Source organism: Grammomys surdaster, unplaced genomic scaffold, assembly GCF_004785775.1.
Source record: "Grammomys surdaster isolate TR1022 unplaced genomic scaffold, NIH_TR_1.0 210, whole genome shotgun sequence".
Classification (NCBI taxonomy): Eukaryota; Metazoa; Chordata; class Mammalia; order Rodentia; family Muridae; genus Grammomys; species Grammomys surdaster.
This window is the reverse complement of record NW_021604655.1, coordinates 2,164,039-2,181,627: the sequence shown is the minus strand read 5'-3', so window position 1 is coordinate 2,181,627 and position 17,589 is coordinate 2,164,039. Positions and strand designations below refer to the sequence as shown.

Sequence of the window (17,589 nt, the reverse complement as noted above, 5' to 3'; positions counted from 1 at the left end):
ACTATAGTATCTCTCAGGCAGCAATAATTTTTGAAAGCTCTTAAGACAGCTTGGCCAGGTCTATAACCACTAATGTAGCCAAATAAAATTTTGTGTTTCCAGAGTATTGTACACAACTTTCTGTATCTATGCTTTTAATTCTATTATTCTTTTCTGCCTAGAGTATGGCATTTTATAATCAAAGTACAAAGTACAAAATAAAAAATTCAATTAAAAATTAATTGAAAAATTTCAGTTAGAGATTAAAGCCACAATTATATTGTTGAGAAATAAGCTAGATAAAAGATTAAACATGCTTAATGAGTCCCAAATGAGATAGTGCCTGAATATGCACAGAACAAAAATAGACGCTCTCAGGCTGTATCTGGGTATAACACATAATTCTAGATATTGAAACAACAAGGCTCAGGACACACTGGGGAAGGGGGTGGGGAGAGTGTGAGCGTTGGATGACAGGAGGAGAGCTGGGTGATGCTGTCTTCTGGACACGACATGGCTGCTGCTCTCGTAACTCCATACGGTCACAGTTACCTGTACAAGAGCGAGTCAGCAGATTCCCACAGGCAGTAGTAACTAAGATTCCGTGGGTCATAAAAACATGAGCCAATGTGATGGTGGGAGGGAAGTGCTCAGGGCTTCTGGGGATGTCAAAGGGAGAAGTGAAGGGTGAATATGGTCAAGATATATTACATGCATGCATGAAATTGTCCAAGAATACATAAAAGATATTCTAGAAATATAATAAAACAAAGGGGACTGGAGAGATGGCTCAGTGGTTAAGAGCACTTACTGCTCTTACAGGAGCCAGGGCTTCAGTTTCTGTGTCCATAGGGCAGCTCACAACCATTGGTAACTCCAGTCAAAGGGCAGTTGTTGCCCTCTTCTGGTCTCTTTGGGCACCAGGTATGTATGTGGTGCATACACACATTCAAGCAATACAGACATATAAAATACAATTTAAAAAAATAATTTTAAGAAAATAAACAAAACAACTAGAAACTAGAAAAATTAGTTATGAAACAAAAATTTCAACATGCCCCAAACTATGGAACAAATAGAGGAAAATATAGGAAAAAAGCTTCAGGACATGAACTAGGCACGTCAGAACAGAGAACAGGCACCGACAGCAAAGTTAAAACATAGGAGACATCACAGGACAAAGCTTCTGTGGAGCTTGGAGAACAACACCATGAAGAAGCAGCTGCAGAGCAGGAGAATATGGGCAACTCCATCCGATAAGGAGCCAATTTCCTGAACACAAGAAGAACCTGCACCCCTCAATTAAAAGAAAACAAACCTAACCTCGTTTTAAAATGCTGATTTGAACAGACTCTGCTCAAAGATTAAAAAAAAAAAAAGTCAAGTATATAACAAATACTCAACATCAGCATCATCAGAGAAAGCACATCAAAGAAAGCCAGGGAGCTCTTCTTGCCCCAATTACAAGGCTATCACTAAAAAGGCTAAAAGGGAACACTACTTGGCAAGGATGTGGAGAGACAGGATCTTACACACTGTCGGAGGTGATATAAAATAATATGTCATGGAAAATGGTATGAAGGTTCCTCAAAAAACTAAAATAGGCTGATGTATGCCTATAATCTCAGTGCTTGAGAAGCTGAGGCAGGGGGATGGCAAGTTTGATGTCAGCCTGGGTTACAGAGCAAGGTCTTGTCTAAAGCAAAACAACACAACTCACCCCAAGTCCCTAAATGCAAATCTAAGGATACTAATGCCTCAACTGTTGAATTAAAACCTGCACAGATGTGAAGGAACAGAACCGTTGGGTCCTATCAGGACAAACCCAGAATAAATAGTTAAAGAGGTAAAAGCAAGGAGGTACCCAAAAGCAATGAGAGCAGGGTGTTGGGGAAGGAAACAGTGCCCTTTCTTGCGTACTCTCAACCATCTCTGGATGGAGTGATTTCTTTGTCAATTACCTCCTACGTTTCCTGAGAAGGGGGAGATCCAGAAGTTCATCTGCAGTGGGTCTCTGCTCAGGATCCTAAACAGTAAAAAAATTAGTTTTCTTTTAAAGTGAATGGGCAATACGGGAACCAGTTTAAAAATAAAGTCTTTTTATTTTAATTATATTTATAATATATATTTATAATTACAATTAAAATTACAATCCCTAAGAATCAGAAATCAGAATGCTTGTTGATATATCCTACCCCCTAGACATGACAGGGAAAGTGCACCCATGGATTCTCTATAATATGGCTGCTGAAAACGGCCAGCATAATGACATCATCAGTTGGCCTGCCAATGAGGACAGAGGAAATCCCACATGACCCCAGCCCTCAATGAAGAGCTACAAGTAGTCAACGGCTGACGAGTAAGGAAGAACCAGTTTCCTCCACCAAGGAGCTCCTGCATGTTGTTCAGCCCTAGACACAAGTAACATACAAGAAAACACTGTCGGATCCTCCAGAACAGGAGTAACACAGAGCTGTGAGCTGACCATATGGGTGCTGGAATTGACCCTGGGTCCTCTGGAAAAGCACCTGGTGCTCTTAACTGCTGAGCCATCCCTCAAGCCCCAGTACTATCTTCATATAATGAGGAACAATGCAGTCTTCCTTTTCTTCTAGAACCTGGACTCTACAGGTTATATACATACATACATACATAGATACATACATATGAATGAATATATTTACAGGTGTATATAGATGTAACAATAATAAAGAAGAAATCAAGAATTGGGGAGGAGGGATGTGGGAGAAAAATGAAGGGGAAAGAGGGAATGAGGCAGGAGTAATGGAGTTAGTACCCATGTATAAAATTCTCAAAAAAGGAAAAAAAAAAAAAAAACCTCAATAAAAATATTGATTTCGCCGGGCGGTGGTGGCGCACACCTTTAATCCCAGCACTTGGGAGGCAGACACAGGCGGATTTCTGAGTTCGAGGCCAGCCTGGTCTACCGAGTGAGTTCCAGGACAGCCAGGGCTACACAGAGAAACCCTGTCTCGAAAAAACCAAAAAAAAAAATAATTAAAAAAAAAAAGTATATTGATTTCTTGCCAGTGTGGTGGCCAGTCAGGGTATAGAATGAGATTTTGTCTCACAAAAATTATTTTTTCTTACATTGCATTTCATATTTAATATTTATTGAGTCTTTTGCTATTACAAACACTGCACATGAATGAGGGTTTGTACACTATGCCCTCCACATCAGTCAAGGCAACAACTCTCAAAGCACATAAGCACCTAGTCACCCAGGGCACTCGTAAAGAGATTTCTGGGTTTTATATGGAGACTGTGCAGTCCCGAGTAGGGCCCAGGAATCATCTTTTTCCTTCTAAGATCCCCAACTGGTGAATTTGATGCACGTGGCTTTGTGCCCACACCATCAGTAACACTAGAACTGAATACAGTTAGGAAACTGGTTGCTCTCACTGGGCAGTGGTGGTGCATGCCTATAATCCCAGCACTTGGGAGGCAGAGGCAGGCGGATCCCTGAGTTCAAGGCCAGCCTGGTCTACAGAGTGAGTTCCAGGACAGCCAGGGCTACACAGAGAAACCCTCAAAAAAACAAAAAACAAAAAACAGAACAAAACAAAAAAACCAACCAAACAAACAAACAAAAAGAAACTGGTTGCTCTTCTAGAGGTTCAGTTCCTGGCATCCACATGGCAGCTCACAACTGTCTATAACAGGGGCTATCCAGGGGCTCCAACACCCTAACGCACACATACGTGCAGTCAAATCATCAATGTACATAAAATAAAAATAGTTAAAAAAAAGAAACTTTAATAGAACTATATATTTTTTGTGTTAAGAATTTATTATACCTAACTATAGTTTTATAAAACCAGTTATCCTCCTACAAGGTATGATGGTATATCCCTATAGTCTCAGCACTCAAGAAGCTGAGACCAGAGGGTCACAGCAAGTTCAAAGCCAAGCCTGAGCTGTGTAGTAACAAACCTTGTCTTTTGTGTGTGTGTGTGTGTGTGTTTTAAAAAAAAGGCCGGGCGGTGGTGGCGCACGTCTTTAATCTCAGCACTTGGGAGGCAGAGGCAGGAGGATTTCTGAGTTTGAGGCCAGCCTGGTCTACAGAGTGAGTTCCAGGACAGCCAGGGCTACACAGAGAAACCCTGTCTTGAAAAAGACAAAAAAAAAAAAAAAAAAAAAAAGAATACAATTTAGATGTTAAAAACCATTTTATAATTACGTATTTTTATATTAGAAAAAAATAAGGGCTTGAGAGACCACTCAAGAGCACTGGCCGCCCTTCCAGAGGACCTGGACTCAATTCCCAGCACCTACAAGGAGGCTCACAACGGTCTATAACTTCAGTTCCAGGGGGTTTGACTCCCTGACACAGGCATACATGCAGGCAAAACACCAATGCACATAAGAATAGATAGATAGATAGATAGATAGATAGATAGATAGATAGATAGACAGATAGATAGATAAATAAAGATAGATAGATAGATAAATAAATAAATAAATTTGAAAAGGATTAGAAACAGAATAAGAGTTTGTTTGCTAAAGCCCACAGGTATCACGAACCACCAATGTTTATCCTGAGACAAGCTTGAGAAGGTAGCCATGGTTTTGTGTGCTTCATATCTATGTCATACCCCAAATACTGAGGCTATCTGAAACAGATGAATACATCAGGCCTACCTGGTCGAGGCACGAGTGTACCAACTGGATCAGTTCCAGAGAATACTGACTAGAATCAACTTCCATGGCCCGGATTCCCTGCACGATCTTCACACATAGGTTGAGTGGGTTCTAGAAGAGAAGGATGACTACATTTTTCCTGGTTATACAAAGATAGCATTTTTGGGCTTCAGGGATGACTCAGCATTTAAAGAGCACTGGATGCTTTTCTGGAGGACCCAGGTTCAATCCCCAGCACCCACAGGGTGGTTCACAACTATGTTACACTCCTATTCTGGAGGATTCAACACTGTCTCCTGACCTCTGCAGACATCGGGCACTCATGTGGCACACAGTCATATATGCAGACAAAATACCCCAAGTTCAAAGTCATCCCTGGGTAAATAGTGAGTAGGCCAGCATGCTCTACATGAGACCCTGCCCAACTCTCACAAAAAGAAGCATGATTAAGCTTGCTTGGTTTTCTGCAATTCCCTTGCTAACTAATTTGCCTCCAGCAAAAAGTTCACAAAGTATCTTAAAATGAGATAGTTAACAGCAGTGTAACAAAACCACCACCATCTTATTAAGGAAGGACTGCAAACTAGACAGGCATATTACATGTATCTTTTTGTCTTTATAGACATAATATAAAGAAGTTATTAGCATCATTAATTTGTACACAAGAAAAATGGGGCTCAGAAATATAATACAACTTGCTCAAAACCACGGGTAGTAAAAAAAAAAAAAAAAAAAAAAAAGCAAGGCATCGGCTGGGTGGTAGTGGCACAGTCCTTTAATCCCAACACTGGAGAGGCAGACAGGCCTGAGTTCAAGGCCAGCCTCATCTATACAGTGAGTTCCAGGACATCCAGGGCTACATAGAGAAACTCTATCTCAAAAATCAAACCAAACTAAACCAAAACAACAAAACACCTTTCCAAACCCACTCAAAACCCAAGGCATCACAGCATCTAAAGCCTGTCTACTCCACAAGTTGTTTTTCTTAGTCCACTATTTAGAACTAGAGGTATACCAATTAGGAAAAGAAACAGGGCTCAAAACAGACTGGTGAGTCTGCATTGCCCTACATTTCCTTTTCCCATATGCAGCATCAGAAAATCTCCACAGGGAGCTAGGCATCATTCTCAGGTGAGAGTGAGGAAACAGGATCACAGGAATGATTTGTCTACATTCTCACGCCTGGCCATGTGAATCCACTTCAGCTACTCCAAAGTGTGGCCCATGCAATATAGCCAACAGCAGCATCTAGGAGCTTGTTAGAAACACAGAACATGGCCCATCCCACCCTGACCTGTTCAAACAGAATCTGCATTTTTAACAAGATACTCAAGTGATTCTGAATGCAAATTAAAGTTTGAGAAACAGCATTTTTTTTTTTTTTTTACATTAGGCTTTAAAGAAGAGAAAAGAAAAGATTTAAAGATTTGCTGTCCATTTACTTAGGAAGTGTGGGATGTTTCAAAATACTTTGGTAGGTGTTATACGTAATATGCCTCAGCTTAAAAACAAAACTGATATAGCTAAAGTATAAGAAATGAAACAGCTTTTCTAAACTGTAGCATCACACAGATCACCCTACCTCAGTGGAGCTCAACCTTCCTAATGTTGTAGCCCTTTAATACATGCGTGGTGACCCCCAATCATAACATTATTTAGTTGTTACTTCATAACCGTAATTTTACTACTGTTATGAACTGTAATGTAATTATCTGATATGTAGGCTATCTGATATTTGACCCCCGTGAAAGAGTCATTAGACTCCCAAAAGAATCTCCACCCATAGGTTGAGAACCACTGCTCTAGAGACTTTTAAAATTATAGTCAACAAATTCAAGCACAGTGCTCCAACTGCTTGCTTATATAACCCAGGTCTAACTACAGGCCACTCATTCATTCATTCATTCATTTTTACTACAGGTGATTTCTGTTCAGGAAATCAGAATTTCAGGAATAACTGAAGTTGACTCACTTCAACACGGCCCACATTGTAAAGGCAATATGGGGACAGCACACAACTTACTGTAGCATCGAATGTTCTTTTCAGAGTAAGCAGTTCAAAAACGACACAGCCCACTGCCCAGATATCAGACTTGAAATTGTACTTTACTCCTTGGCAGAGCTCTGGAGACATGTAATATGGAGTGCCCACAAGCTAAACAACAGAAACAACAAAAAAATAGAATTAACTTCTTTTCTCGGGTACCTAGATAACCATTTCAACAGGTAAATTAAGAGCTAAAGGAAGTAATGCTAACAATCACAAAGCACTCATTAAAAACAGCTGCAAAAGCGTTTTGTGAGATGATGCCAACTCAAGGGCTCAAGCGGAGCTGAGGTGCAGCTCTGTGGGTAGAGGGCCAGCCCTGCACAGCAGGAGAAACAGTATTCTTAGCAAATCTCCTGGGCCACTTACTAAAGGGCAACTTTCGGGAAAGCACTGTGGGTGACTTGGAAGACTGAAGCTCAGTGGTTCAGGCCTCACAGACTTTACAGACAAGTCTACTCCAGACTGTAAACAGGTTAGAGTCTCTGATGGCTAATCTTGCTGGACAACTTGACCACATTTGGAATCACCTAAAACCCAAGCAGCAGGGCACACCTGTAAGGAATTTTTCTTGATTGGGTCATCTGACATGGAAACACCCACTCTACATCCAGATCCAAGGACCCACCCAAAGTGTGAGCCACACTGTCTAGTGGCAGCCCACAATAAAGGAAGCTTTTACTTTTTGCCTGTTTGCCGTCCTCTTGCTGGCAAGTTCATTTATCTTACTCCAGAGGCATTCCTTCATTGGTTTTAGAATCTACCGTTTCAGGACTCAACACAGACCAGAGACCAACTGAGACATTTGGAAGCCTTGAAGCCTTGAAGCCTTTCCTTTAGGAGATAGCCATCAGTGAGCTAGCTGGCCCACAGCCTGTGTATCACTCTAACAAGTCTCCTTTGAATATAGAATCATCCTATTAGTTCTGACCCTAGAGAGAACCTTGGCTAATACAGAGACACATTTAAAAGTTTATCAGTTCGGGGGTGAGGAGGACTCAATGCTTGAGTCCTTTATTAGAGAGGACTGGAGTTTGAAAACCAGTACCCACACCAGGCAGCTCACAAATGCCTGCGCCTCAAGTTCAAGGGATCCAATGCCCAGTTCTGGCCTACACAGGCACACACATTCAAATGCTGTGTGTGTGTGCACACACGTGCACACATATACACTAATAAATCTTTTAAAAAAATAAAATTTACCAGTGGGAAAAAGCTAAATATAGGTATAAACTGAATAAAGGAGTTAAAGGTTCTAACTGAAAGACAAATAATGAAATATTCCAAATGGCTCAAATTGATATTTGTGAAACCAATATACTAAGAATGGGCCTGGAGAGATGGCTCTGTGGTTAAGAGCATTGGCCGCTCTTCCAGAAGATGTAAGTTCAATACCCAGCACCTATATGACAAAAATGACAATTGTTTGTAACTCCAGTCCCCATGGATCTGATACCTTCTGGATGTATCAGATCTGGATCTGGATGTGATGCCTGCTTCTGGCAAAATACCCATACACATAAACAATAAAATCTAAAACAACAAAAATGGGCTCAGAGCTAGGCACAAGGGTAATGCCTGTAAATCCAGCACTTGGGAGATGGGAACAGAAGGTCAATGGCTAGATCAAGATCTTGGCTATGAAGAAAGTTTTAGGCAGTTTCAAAACAATCTAAAAGAATGGTCTTTGAAAGTTGGACAGAGCAGCACACAGCTGTAATCCTATCAGTGAGGCAGGAGGATGTCTAGGTCAAGGCTTATCTGGGCTACCTCAATGTCACTACCTCAAAAGAGAACACAAAGGTAGGAAAATAAGAATGTTGTGTATATTAACTACACCACTTCCAAGAACACCGGTTCTTTATATCTTTATATTTTATATAAAGTATTTTATATAAAGGTATTTATATCTTTAATTAGCAAAGCACAAATGTCAAAGGCTTAAATGGCATTTATATATCTTTGTATCATTTCTCATTGCATTTAACTAGCTAAAAGTTAACAGTTGAATCTTAGTTTTATCAGAAAAAAAATTCCATTACACTGTACAAATACTGAGTTCCTGAAACAGACTCTCAAGTCTGGATGGCTGCATTGTTTGCAAGCATGTCTTAATATCAGAAAACATTAGGACAAAGTTAATTGTATTAATTTACATTTCCATGTTCTTTTTTTAAGGGCAGAGCACTGTAAAACCATGTAATACTTGGTAATACTTGGGTTTTAGTGCTAAGGATAAGATCACTGTCCTAAAGGCCATCTTAGGTCTGCTTTTTAATTAATGATCCTTTTAAAATCAGGTAGGATGGCTCAGCTGCTAATGGCACTTGCTGCCAAGCCTGACAACCTGAGTTTGATCCCCAGGATCCACATGACAGAGTCGTGACTCCCACAAATCTTCCTATAACTTCCATATGCATCATGTGTACTCATACAAAAGAAACAAAGAAACATATTAGGTGTGGGAGGAGCTAAGGTGGGAGGAGTAAGGAGAGGAAGAGGAGGATTTGAGAGAGGAAGTGAAAAAAGGAAGAGGAGGAGCTAGAGAGGGCAGAGATGTAGGAGGATGGAGAACCACACAGGTATGGAAAGCACTCATGGGGAACAACTTATAAACTTATAATTAGGTTAGCTAATTGGGATACAACTCTCTTTGTATGGGCATCTTGTTATTAATCATTATCAAACATATAAAGCCTTTGATTAATCTATAAGAATTAGAGTCTCATTCTCTTACTGGGCCCGCATGGATGGTGGAATGGTCTGGGCAATGCCCAGCCTTGCGGAGACAGTGTGGAGGATTGGCAGAGCCATCTCTCACGCTGGCATCTAGTAGGTGGCAGGGCTGGTGTTTCTGGCGAGCCAGTTCTAGTTGCAGTGCATGTGGCCTCAGGCCGAGAAACATGGAGGCTGAGCTAGGCAGAGCTGCTGTGGATAAACCAGAGGCCAGTTTTAAATAATTACTACAACAATTAGGGAGCCCCTGAGACGGCCCAGTGGTTAAGAGTACTTGTAACCCTTGCAGAGGACCCAGGTGTGGTTCCCAGCATCCATAGTAGTTGGCTCACAACTGCCTGTAACCCCAATATCCTCTTCTGGTCTCTGTAGGCACCTGTACTTATGTGGTAAATCACATATACAGGCACATGTATGAACATACATTTTTAAAAACTTCAAAAAAAAAAAAAAAGATAAAGACTATACTCACTGTTTCAGCCATAGAGTACTCAGAATTAAGTTTCTTTGCTAGGCCATAGTCTCCAAGCTTTATCAGATTCGCCTTGGTCAGAAAAATATTTAATGTCTTTATATCTCTGAAAAAGAAGATATACTATATTAAACCCCTGTAACAATGACCTAACTTCCCCACCTACCTTTTCCTGGGAGCTGAATAGAATAAAAATGAGTGCTAGCACCTCCTGGTTTCTGTCACAGGTTGTAAATGCCCCACACAGTGCTCATCACCAGTTTAATGCTGGAGAAGGGGCTTAGGAAAGAAGGGCAGAGAACTATCTTCATTCTCTAGGGCTTCCCAGCAAAAGATGTCACTGGGGGAGGAGTCAGATGACAGGACAGTGCTCTAGAAAACCATATTCCTAGAAGATACACTGCTTTTCAGCTACCAGTTAGGTCTTGAATTATATACCTTAACACATAGGTGATGTCAAAGTTTCAAATAATCTGTTAGGGCGCAAGAGACTGCACGGCTCAGAAGCAGCATATGAGGCTGTTTCAATTATCGAAATGAAGCTGCCGGCCCTTTCTGAAGATGAACCGATTATATATAACACAATTCCTGGCTGGCTCATACTTGGCTTCTTTTATTACAAAATGGGAGGAAACCAGAACAGAGTATTTCTTTACTTTTAAAAAGGAAGTAACAACCATGCAATGTAGGCAGACATTCAGTAGCTTTAAAGAAATATAGTCTATACAGTCTAACTAAACGGACAAACCACTAACACAAACTCTGGTATGTTTTAATCCGTCGCCAGCAATTGCTCAGGAAGAGTATAAGGTGGAAGGGTTCTTAGAATGGTTTTCTTCTGTTGAAAGAGATGGAATGGTAACCTTCCTCTCCAAATTTTTATCAAATAAAGACTTGGAAAAATCATATATAAAATAAATAGTTTTGTATTTAAATAAAAATAAATTTGCAGTACTAACAACAATTGCCAACTACTTTTCCTCAGAGAAAACATTTACTATGCGCTCCCTTTACAGCACTTTCTGGGCTTCACTGACAATCGATGAACTCAACTCTGAGGTACAACTATAAGAAATAACTAAGTACTCACTTATCTAGCCACCGAGGAGAATCTTCTTAGGTCACAAACCTGGGTTAACCTCAGAGATCATAGACACTGTCCTTCTTTACTCACGCCTTCCCTCATTATCAACGAGGGAAACCTGACATGAATATGCTAATGGGGGTCCTGAGGGTAGAATTGGATTAGGAATGAAGATTCCAATCCACAAGTTTCTTTTCAGACATTACCTATGGAGGATTCCAGCTTTATGGATACAGCTCACTGCTGAAACAATCTGAAAAAGGTACCACACCACCATCTGCAGATTCAAAATGTTATATTTGGATTAGAAACAAAAACCCCATTTAAATACACACACACACACACACACACACACACACACACACACACACACAGGAAGCTGCAACCAGAGGTTACAACTCAGCATAACTTGATAGCCCTTGCTTGTAAGGTTGAGTAGGCAAAGAAAAGTAGTAAGGGTAAAAAGGAAACAGGTCATCTAAAATAGTTCCAAGGTCATTACATACAGTATGGTAAGCAGACTTGTGGAAAGAACCCCAGGAAGAATGCAAAGGTACAGAAAACTGGGCATACCAGTATGCAGTAATAGAACCAGGAAAGAAAGCCCATAGTGAATCATGGTGTGGAGGTAAAACGGTTAGGAAGCAGCTATAGACAGCTTCCTTGTTAGAGGTTTCCTTTCTCATGAATATCACTCAGAGCCTGGAAGGAGTCTGAACAAAAGGAAAAAAACACTCTTCATTGTTGGAAGAGTAAAGACAGAACCAGAATGCAGAATTAAACATAATCTAGCTTCCTGCCACACATATAAATTACCTCTTCTTCGAACAACTTGTCCTTCTGACGAAGGATTTTGTCATAGAGGTTCCCTCCTACAATTAAACAAAAAACAGGTTGAGTTGCTCAACGGAGACGAACACTTGGGTGCTGTATTAATAGGGCCTTTAACAGGTGACATCAGGAAATGAAGGGTTCTGCTTCCTTCCCGAAGGAAATTATTCCTTCCCTCTTGTGTTTTTTATATAGGTACAAAATTCTTTTCATCTTCCTGTCAGAAATATTTGTCAAACGTCCCCCTGCCCCATACAAGATGCTCAATACAAAAATGGGAACTCTCAGCTTTAAAACCTGAGAGTGAAGATCACTTATGTATCTCTAGGGAAACAGCTTCAAAGCCGGAGTGTGTTTTTTTCTAGACTCAGTATTTTTGTAGCAGTTTTGCCAGTGTGACTACTAGAACCTGGAGATTACACCTATGATGCACTGGTTTAAAAATACAGTGTTTATAAATAACTTTTTCTTTGTACTAAAAAGGTTTCCTAAAATCTAGGGTCTACTCCTAGATGGTTTTAAGTTATTATTACTTTTACTCATTTCTTTCTGCAAAATAAGTACAAATTTCATCTTATTTCCTAACTACAGTTCCAATTTATGAGTAAATTTTTATAATTCTCCTCCCCTGCAATTCAGTAATGAAGTGTGAAAAAAAAGTATCATTTGTTCTAGTTCCTCTTAACCCAAAAGGAAGTGACTTATGTAAGGCCCCTCCTACTTTACAAACTACTTGTGGAGCTAGAGAGATGGCTTGGCTGTTAAGTGCACTGGCTACTCTTCCAGAGGATTCGGGTTCAAGTCCCAGCACCCAAATGGCAGCTCACAAGTGTCTGTGATTCCAGTTCCAGGGGATCTGATATCCTCATACAGACATACATGCAGTCAAAACACCAATGCACATAAAAAGGAATAATAAATCTTAAAGCTATAACTGTATATTTAGGGTTGTTCAGAACCAGAGCTAATCACAAGGCACCAGTGTAGATGAATGAGCTCATACCTCCTTAATGTGCAGCTCAGAGAGGGACTCACGTGTGCTGAGACTGATAGATAATAAGGACTGTTATCAACCACTTGCTTCATGTAACGAACTCACTCAATAAATCCTTAGAATCAACAAACTCATTTAGGATGAGGCAACTAAGGCACGAGGCTGTTTTTCCCCCCCAAGGTAAGAGGGCAATGGAACTCAGGATGTGAGGTCAGTTAGAATTTAGTTTTTTCAACAACTAGGCAGAACTGCTATCTATCTATAAATATAAAAAAAATGAGTCCAAGAAATCAGAAACCATAAAAATAAGGTCACATCATACTGTCTTTCTCATTTACTTGTGATTTTTAGGCCATTTATTAGTAGATAGCATTAGTTGAAGTTAATGTAAACAAATATCCCATATAGGATTTCATTAAACATTGCATCATGTGGTACTGTGTTATGTCTAAAATGGTGAACTGTCATTCCATGAGGAAAATCCGGAAAAATATATACAAAATACAACTGAAAAACTGATTTGCAGCACCAGGAGTGGTGGCTGACACCTGCAATCTCAGCCCCAGGGAGACGAGCAGGACTGCCATCAGTTCAAGGCCGATCAGGGAGACAAGCAGGACTGCTATCAGTTCAAGGCCGATCTGGGTTATACAAGCCTGAGACGTATCGAGACTCACGAGACTCACAAAAACCAAACAATAAAAACCAGAAAGAACCCATCCCCCACCACAACACTCAGTAACTTGGAGATGGCTGGAACTCTTTACGAAAGAATGATGGAGGGAAACTCTCCCCACACTCTGAACATCATCCTGAATTTCTCCAGGGCCTCAGCCGTTTCTCCAGAAATCCACTTCAAGTTTTATCATCCCAGATCCGTTCGTATGCCCACCTCCCTCACAGTGAGACCGTCGTGAGAGTGTCTGAGGAAGTCCCACGGGCTCCGCTCACCGTTGCAGTACTCCAGCTCGATCAGCAGGGTGGTGTTGTCCATGAAGTGATTGTAGTAGGCAACAATGTTGTCGTGCTGCAGCAGCGCCAGAATGACAATCTCATTCAAGGCATCGCGACGTTCCTTCTCAGAAAGCCGGGTCAAATCAACCTCCTTCCACACCACCAGGGAGTCATCCTACAACACAGGGGAGGAGCAGTGTGTTTTCCTCTTGCCTGGCAGTGCATGGGTCCATACCCAACCTGTGAGCCTAGAGAGAAGACCTCCTAGAGGGGCAAAGAATGACTCTTTACTCCTTTTAACACTTTAAAAGGTTCTGCGCAGTTATTATAATTTGCTGAAGAACTAGGGGGAAACAAAGGTTGAAGGTGGTATTTCCTGGCTCAGAAAGATGGTTACATGTTTAAGAGAGTGTACTGCTTTTGCAGAGGATCAGAATTTGATTACCAGTGTCTACTTTGGGCAGCTCACAAATGCCTATAGCTTTGGCTCTGGGAGGGCCTGGGTGGGATCCAATGCACCTAGCCTTTGAAGGGACTGCCACTCACTTGCACATATCCAGCCTGGATTTGAGGCCAGCCTGGTCTACAGAGTGAGTTCCAGGATAGCCAAGGCTAAACAGAGAAACCCTGTCTCGAAAAACCAAAAAAAACAAAAAACAAAAACAAAAAAACAACCCTCGAAATCTTTTTAAAAATGTAATGTTATTTTAAGGGCTAGTAAGTTGGCTTAGTGGGTAAAAGTGCATACTGTCAAATCTGGTAACTTGAATTTGGCCCCAGAGCCTGCACAGTAGAAGAACTGACACCTACAAGCTGTTCTCTGACCTCCACACATATGCACAAATAAATACAGGGAAAAAAATCAAAACATTACTTTATTGCTCCCCTTAATTTGCACAGTATCAGTTGCAGGTATTTGTATTAGATGACCTGATCTCAGGGATTCTGTTGAGGGATGCTTCGGTCCCTAGCCATAATGGGGCCTGTGGCAGAGCTGGAACCTGAGGAAGAGAAGCGCATAGCAGCATCTCCATCGGACTACAGGGGCTTATAAAAAGCAAGTATTAAACCTGCCTGATTTCATACACTTCATGACTTTCATTTACTGTTTCTGAACAAGACCCCCACACACAGCTTTTTCTAATCCTCATAAGCTGCAGTCACGTCCACGCAGACTGACCTAACCTTTACTGCAATCTTCAGCTACTGCTTCCTGGCCTACCAGCACCCACAGTAACATTCCTTTAGAATATCTCAGCAAGGCCTTTCAAACTTTCTTCTGGAAAACTTCAAACTTTTTCCCATACATGTAAATACGACCCTTCCTCAGGCCCTGACGGGGAGTCCTCAGTCCTTTTTTCTCCTTTGGATATCCACACCTGAGACCCTGTTGCTAACATCACTGACCGGCCTTCTCCCTGAACTACAACCTGGAGGGAAAGGGCTGCTTCTAAAAAGCTTTGCAAGTTCGTATCTTATAAATACCATGTGACAGAGAGAACGTCATACAGTTCTGAGAAGTGTGATAAAATTAACTCAAAGCTAGTAATCAAGTTGAACATGACATATAAGACAGCGATAGGAAACTGGTACTCTCAGCTAAACTGTGAGAGAAGTGAGCCACTTAAAAATACTGACTTAAATGCTAGACAATAATAGTGACACTCATCTTTGGGCACAAATACGAACACAGACTACTACAGATGAGAATGTCCGTTAATGGGTTACTGGAATAGAAAAGAACACAAAGATATTTTCTTACAACTACTTTTCTTCCATCTTTCAGTCTTAGATACATGCTGGGGGGTGGGGGGGAGTGGAGGTATGGCTCAGTGGTAGAATGCCTTCTGAGCATTGGCAAAGCCTGTTTTATGCCCAGCACAAAAAGTGTTGGCTGGGAGCAGACAGTAGAATTGCAGGTGCATGAATCACCTTCTGCAACCTCAGCAAGTTCTCATTAAATGTTTACCCTAAAGCTAGAGCTTTAGGGCTGTGGTGATTAAACCCAACTTATGGTTAGTTATGGGAATAGAATCATTACTACAGGGTTCTAAATCAGTACACATTCTTAATTTCGGACTCAGTAACCCAGGAGTCTCTCCATTGTGAACTTATGCAAGAAGGTGGGAAAAATGACTTAGCTTCCTTGGGTTCTTAAAGAAATGGGTCCTTGTTTCCCCAGAACCAACTACACCAATAAATCAATCAATCACTGAAGGAAAAGCAAGAAGAAAACAAAAACAAGAAAACAAAAACAAAAAACAAACAAACAAACAAAAGACACAATGTTCTTTCTGGTGATCAAGGAAATCCTCTGAGTGATAATTTATGAAAAAAACAAAACAATACAAAACAACAAAACCTACAGTACTAGCAGAGTGTGTTGTAACCGCTAGTGTGGCTATTTGGAAGTACACACCAACTCCCCATCCCGACCTTCAACAGCTATATTAAAGGAAGTAAGCTTTTCTAGACTGCTCCAAATGTGCAAAGCACCTTCGCTTGGATCTCAAAATAACCTTTTAAAAAAGTAAAGTTTTTTTTTTGGGGGGGTGGAGGGGGGAGCGGAGAGGAGGTAGTTATCGCTAACTCCAATTACAAACGGGAAAGCTAAAATGCAAAAGACTGCTCAGTGACAGCGGTGATAAAACCAATTTCCTAGAGCAAGTGAAGCGAAAGCACCGTGGGGCCCCTGAGACAGAAACCCCAGGGGACGCCTGAACGTAGAGGGCTAGGGGCAAGCAGCACTGGAAAGCGGGGCCGGGAAGGAGGGCGCGGGGAGGCCCGGCAGCGGCCGGAGCCGAGGGCCGCTACCTCGGTGCGGCGGTACAGCGTGGCCTCCCCAAAGGCTCCGCGGCCCAGGACGCGGATGGGGATGTAGTGCAGCTCCTCCTGCTCCGCCGCACCGCCGGCTCGCGGCCCCGGGCTCGCGCTGGGGCCCGGGCCCGAGTCCCCGGCGCCCCCGGACTCGCTTCCGAAGTCCGAGTTGATGGAATCGCAGTGTCGCTCGTACTCGCCCAGCACCGACATGGCGGAGGCCGCAGCTCGGCAGGAGCCGCCTGCGTATCCACGGCGGGCAGCCCCGGCCGCGTAGCGCCTCACCGGCCTCAGACGGCAGCCAGCGGCTTAGGCGGCCCCGCGGCCCAGTGAGCTTCCATGGTGGCTCCTGCCCCCTGACCCGGAAGCAGTTCTCGGTGTTTCCGGCTCGCTGTGGTTTTTCCTCCGCCTTCGCGTGGTCACTTGTTGCAGATGCGTCCCGCACACCTTGGGCATTGCTGGCCTTAGCACCTGTGAGTGTCGTGGAAGCCGAAGAGCTACCACACAGCGGGCCTGCTGACCGCTTCCCTACATCCTCTACCAGCTCTCCAGACTGCGTCAGACTTTGGAGGTGGTTCAGGCTAATCTTGGCGACAAGTTTGTCCCAAGAGCTGTGTGACTGTGGTCGCAGTCACTTGGCTTGTTGGGCAGGGCTCTTGTTTGTAGAGATATTGTAGTAAAGATAATGGAGCAAGCTAAAACATTTGTCTGCTGACATCGGAGTCAGCAGGTTAAGAGCCTTCTCCTAGGACCACCATAGGTCCCCTCTTCACAACTTGTAAAATACTTTAGACCTACTTGATGCCGTTCTCTCCTGCCTTCTCATCTTCCAGATTCAACATGAAGCATTCCTGAAACATCAGGTGCCAGACATTCACCATATTTGAGAACACAGAATGGATGCTTCCTACCCTAAAGACACCAAGGGAATTGCAATACAGTCAATACAGTTTCATTATTATGTTACCCTAAACAACTTCATAACTACTGTGAACTTTTACAATTTTTTTTTC

The 17,589-nt window shown here is 42.1% G+C and overlaps 1 protein-coding gene across 1 annotated transcript in view; it reads right to left on the bottom strand.

Moving 5' to 3' along the window:
- Positions 1-16,927, bottom strand: part of Nek9 (NIMA related kinase 9) — a 41,859-nt gene extending 24,932 nt beyond the window's left edge. Inside the window, exons 1-8 of the mRNA XM_028771834.1 lie at positions 16,574-16,927; positions 13,757-13,934; positions 11,797-11,852; positions 11,187-11,257; positions 9,897-10,002; positions 6,665-6,796; positions 4,642-4,752; positions 1,941-2,005 (exon numbers count right to left, since the gene is read on the bottom strand). Coding sequence (XP_028627667.1) covers positions 1,941-2,005; positions 4,642-4,752; positions 6,665-6,796; positions 9,897-10,002; positions 11,187-11,257; positions 11,797-11,852; positions 13,757-13,934; positions 16,574-16,789 — 935 coding nt within the window. The 5' untranslated portion in view covers positions 16,790-16,927. The remainder of the gene's footprint in view (positions 1-1,940; positions 2,006-4,641; positions 4,753-6,664; positions 6,797-9,896; positions 10,003-11,186; positions 11,258-11,796; positions 11,853-13,756; positions 13,935-16,573) is intronic.
- Between the last annotated feature and the right edge of the window lie 662 nt (positions 16,928-17,589).